Below are 5,423 nucleotides of genomic sequence, written 5' to 3' on the forward strand. Positions count from 1 at the left end.
TTTGTTCTAATCATTTTAAAGATAAAGAGCCTACTATTAAAAATCCTTATCCCACTGAGAACCTTGGATATGATTCTAGACATAAAGTTGCTCTTTTGTGTCTTAGCTCTCGACCTCTAAATAAAACAGTATAATAAATACCGACTCCACACAGCCTTTACTTAAAAAATACAAATCAAATGTTAACTCCAATACATACTTTAATACAATAGTTGATCAAATGTTAACTTCAATACATACTTTAATACAATAGTTGATCAAAATCAAGACACCATTTCTGTTAAACAGTTATGTTCTACTTCCTCATTAATTAGTGTCAACTTCGCTACAAAAAACCCTGTTGACTTTATGATTGAACCAGTACCAGTGGTAGTAGTAGATAAAGAAGAAAATAATATTAATTCACTTTTTAATCATAATGAGTTCACTCAAGCTCAAGAATCAACTTTTTTAATAAGTAGCTTAAAAAAAACTATTGACAAATTACAAAAATTAAATCACAATCTTCTTTTTCAAAACAAAAAATTACAAATTCAAGTAAATATAATTAAAAACAAAGTCAAAAATAATCTTTAAAAGAAAGTCTACAAAAAAATATTAACAAATGACAAAAAGTGTAACTTTTACAAACATTCCTTCCCTGAAAGTTTTTCACATTGGTTTTATAAGTTCTTCACGACCTTATAAAACCAATTGTACATCGTCGATTTAGTTACAAAACTGAAATGAAATGTTCTCCTAAAAAAAACCTTCATAAAATCACACCAAAAAAACTTGGAAGATGCAGAAAACTATGTTCACAAGATGAGTTTTTACTCGTTCTTATGAAATTACGTCTCGGACTCTTAAGCAATGACCTAATTGATAGATTTAGTGTTTCCCTTAAGGGAAACACTAAATCAGTGCCAAGCTTGGCACTGTTTCAAAAATATTTAAATCGTGGATTAGAGGCATGTCACAGTATTTAAAATCATTCGTTTACTTTCCAGATGAAGAAAAAGTTCGCTTGAATCATCCTGATCGTTTTAAAAATAATTAAAGTCTGTTAAGAATCTTTGACTGCTCTGAAATTTTTATTGAAACACCAAAAGATTTAGAACTGCATCTGCAACATGGTCTGAGTACAAGCACCACAATACAATGAAGTTCCTTGTATCAGTTACATGAGTGTGTTTTACAACTTTTGGGAATTTCGAAAACCGTGTATTAACACTCCGTCGGGCGCGCTTGATCAAATTGATACAAGTCAATCTTTTTTATCTGGTACGAGTTTTTAAGTTATGACTTATTGCTCTGCTTTTAAGTAGCTTCATTTTTTTCTTTTTTAGTTGTATTTCATCAAACGGGATTAAATCAATTTGTTTTGAACTGTTTCTTATCATTTTGTTCAAAGTGATATATTGCGCCTTTGTACGTTACGTTTTGTACATTAACATTTGTACGTTAAATTTTGTAACTTTGAGAAAAGTAATATTTTTTTGTTCTGGTAAATAATTTTTTAATTTTTTAAACATAACGCAATATATAAATTTGTATAAGTTTGACAGATGTATTAATTTATTATGTTTGCAAATTTCAATATTTTCAGGTAACATTAAAATGAAGAGAAAATTTGATAGTGGTGCAAGTAAAAGGCGGCGCACAGTGGGGCAGAGTGTGCGAAAATACCTAAAAGTCAATGTCGGCATTGCACGGTGAAAATTTGTCATAATGGTGAAGACATATTGATTAGAGGAAATATCTAGTTAAAAAAACATTAATATTAATTTAAGCGTTATTTTATGCAGTTATTTACACGTTAATTTGACATGTGTTCCAAAACGCTGTTTTGCATTTTTTGTTTATCTACTTTCCTACGCTACTATTGTTTTAAATTAACTTTATTGACTTTCATTTTAAAATATATTATTTTAATTAACAATGTTTTTTTCGCTCAGACTTTTAAAAACAATTTAACGTAAGTGTAATAATTAGTTTTTATGCATCGAAACAGTTTTCGATATTTTTTTGCTACTAACCTTTGCTATAAGGTATCAGATAAACCATCCTCCCATATCCTCCAAACATTTGCTTATGTAAATCTCATGCTAAATGTATGTAAATAGTCATGTATCATAAATATTTTGCAACTTTTTGCAATAAAAAAAGTTATAACAAAACATAGGTCTTCGGTTAACGGTCAGTTGATGAGAAATACTGAATGTGTAAAAAAGATGTTTTGTACACAAAGAATACCTACAAAATCTTTCATTACTGTTTAATATAATAAGTTCTGTAAATATAAATCTAAAAAAGTTATTTTATGACAAATGCAAGCGTTGAAAAGTAATATTTTTAATGTTTACACTGATAAAAGTTGTCTTGTCCATTAAAAATATTTCGTATTTTTCACCAAAGTTTAACTTTTTTAATATTTTTTTTTATATTATATAATTACATGTTTATTACTTTTTTTTATGTACTTTATATATAAATATAGCTATTTAAAAAAAGCTACAAAAATAATTTTGCCACAAAAAACTTGATTTTGTCCTACTGTGCAGCAAAGAAAAGATTTGGCCAAAGAAGCATGCACCAACTCAAAGAAAATATATTCGTTGTTAAAAAAATCACAAAATACAGTTCATATTGAACCAACAAACCAATCTCAAAGTGTGAGTGACAGTAGTAATATTGAAAATGAAGTTGTTCCGATTGCAGAAGACCCAAATTCCGAACAACAACAAGCAGAAAATTTAAATATTGTAAACCAGGAACAGGTTGAACCCAAAATCTCATTACAGGAAGATGAAAGTGCAAATAAAATTCGAGATATGGAACCAGAGACAACAGATCAGACTCACCAAGATAATCCGGTCAATTTTATTGACATTGATTATCAACCAGAACAATTCTAGTCAAGTGAAGTCTTTTCTTAAGATTACTTGCTTTAAATTCCAAATAATATTGTTTAAGACTCTAATCATCATGCATTTCTCTATTGTTTATTAAACAAAACTCTTGTAAATGTAGAAACATGCAAAAGAGACTTGTTGCGCTGGAGTATTGAAAAACAATCTTTGTATTGGGTACCTTGTTTTCTTTTGAACAAAAATGCTGCAAATGTGTGATTTTTCTCTGGTTCTACCGGATGGGCCATTAGTAGAGGTTGGAGAAGATTGAAAGATTGTATACCGTCGCACGAAAATTCAGTTTACTATAAAAAAAAACTATGTTGTATGGAAATCTGCTAGTAGACCAGCATTATGTGAAACTTCAGTTGATAATTTACTTTTATCTGAATTCAAGACTGAAACTGAAAATTGGAAAAAATTATTCCAACGTATTCTTGATGTGGTTCTTTTTCTTTCTGAACGTGGATTAAAGTCTCTCTCTCTCTATATAGTGGACTTTTTGGTTCAAATCAACAAATAGGTGATTGAGCAAATGGGAACTTTTTAGGTATTATTGAAATTCTTAGTAAATATGACCCACTTTTAGCTGAGCTTGTTAAAAGTGTTCGAGAGTCACAGCAGTGTAAGCAGCGAATGCAAGCTCATTATCTTTTAACACGAATTCAGAACGAATTTATTGATATTTGTGGTTCACATGTTTAAACAACAATCCTCCATGAAATTGTGAAAGAAAAATATTTTTCAATAGTAGTTGATGCTACTGCAGATTGCTCGTAAAAAGGAGCAAACTACTCTGGTTATTCGTTATGTTAAAATTTTAGACAATTCAAACTTTTCAGTTGAAGAAAGATTTAATTTGTATGAAAATTTTTCAAAAAAAACTGGGAAATTGCAGCTCGAACACTAGAAATATTGAAAACTTTGAAGCTGGATTTCGAAGCCTGCATAGGTTAAGCTTACGACAACGGTACTAATATGGCTGGAAATTATAACGGTGTGCAAGTGGTTTTGTTTGAACAAAATCCAAACTGTATTTTTTCTAGCTGCGGAAATCACACATTAAATTTAGTTGGTGTCGATTGCGCTGAATTACGCAAAGAAGCAGTAACGTATTTCGGAAATTCAGCAAATGTACAATTTATTCAGTAGCAGTCCTCAAAGGTGGGAAATTCTAAAACAACATCTTTCTGTTTCTTTGTATGTAGTTTCCAAAACAAGATGGTCAGCACGGATTGATGGATTTAAACCAGTTACACAACATTTGAATTCAATAAGAAGTGCTTTAAATGAACTTGGGGTGCTACATTTAACAGCCCAGGCTAAAATAAAACTCAATGCTATTCAACGGTATATTTTCAAATTTGGTTGCATTTTGATGTCGTCTATCTGGATGAAGCTACTCACAATGATTCATCAGGCAAACCTAATCATAAAAGCACGATATGCTACACTTTATGTTAAGAAGAATAACATTGAAAATCTATGTAAAGACATTCAAAGGTTGTATGAACAACTTGATAAGATTTTAACTGAGTCAAAATTTGTTGCAAGAAATATTGGTGTTTCGTGTGAGTTTTTAACTAATCGTCGTTTGCCATGTCAAGATGATGCCGAATTGTATTTTAAAATCAATATATATTTTGTCATTATTGACTCGATTCATTCTGACCTCACGCGACGATTTCAGTTGTTACAAGAAATTTGTAACCTTTTTGGATTTCTATGGCAGTTTAAAAACTTGAGTGACGAAGATCTTGTATTGGCTGCTCAACATTTTCAGCACAAATATGACAAAGAAATCTCACAAGCACTTGAAAATGAGGTTGTATTTCTTAAAAGAATCTATGGTGTTAATTTTAAACTAGACTGCATACCAAAAAAGATGCTGGAAGAAATTCTTGGACTTGGTCTTTCAGGTGTTCTTCAAAACATTACAATTGCATTACGCATTTTTATCAGTTTGCCTGCATCAACGGCTTCCGGCGAACGGACATTTAATGTTTTAAAGCTGATAGAAATTTATCATTGTTCAACTATTGGGCAGGAACGATTGAATGGACTTGCTATGCTGAATATAAATTAAAGAGTACACGGGAAAAAACGGCATAGTCGCATTTAAAAAGTTTTAAGAAAGTATTTATGAATCATTTATAAAAGTCTTCGTAAAAAGTTAGGAAAAAATTTTTTTAATAAAAGTTACAAATATATATTAGAAATGTAAATTTCAAATAAATTAATCAAGAAATAATTTTTGCTAATTTAATTCTATGTTTCAAAATGTGACCATAATTTAATTATTCATTTATAGCAATTTTCAAATTATAAAATTAAAAAATTAAAACCTATTGAAAAAAAAAACAATAAATAAAAATTAATGAATAATTATTTATGTAGGAATCATATATTTGTGAAATCTGAATTGTAACATTCACAATAAAGTAACAGTGTAACACTCCACTTGTACGGTCATACCCTCCCAATTCCCAGGCCTCCCTAAGAAATGTGTAATTAGTAGACTAGCACATTTCT

The 5,423-nt window shown here is 29.8% G+C and overlaps 1 protein-coding gene and 1 long non-coding RNA gene across 2 annotated transcripts; both read left to right on the plus strand.

The window, feature by feature from the left end:
• The first annotated feature begins 681 nt into the window (after positions 1–681).
• Positions 682–1,921, plus strand: LOC136075448 (uncharacterized). Its single transcript, XR_010635952.1, has 2 exons — positions 682–1,486; positions 1,589–1,921. It is a non-coding gene; the product is annotated as an uncharacterized LOC136075448 (long non-coding RNA).
• Positions 1,922–4,023: 2,102 nt separating this feature from the next.
• On the plus strand, positions 4,024–4,977 carry LOC136074556 (zinc finger MYM-type protein 1-like). Its single transcript, XM_065786888.1, has one exon. The coding sequence runs from the start codon at positions 4,024–4,026 to the stop codon at positions 4,975–4,977; it is 954 nt and encodes a 317-aa protein (XP_065642960.1).
• Positions 4,978–5,423: the final 446 nt, after the last annotated feature.

The sequence above is a fragment of the Hydra vulgaris genome, chromosome 01 (genome assembly GCF_038396675.1).
Source record: "Hydra vulgaris chromosome 01, alternate assembly HydraT2T_AEP".
Classification (NCBI taxonomy): domain Eukaryota; kingdom Metazoa; phylum Cnidaria; class Hydrozoa; order Anthoathecata; family Hydridae; genus Hydra; species Hydra vulgaris.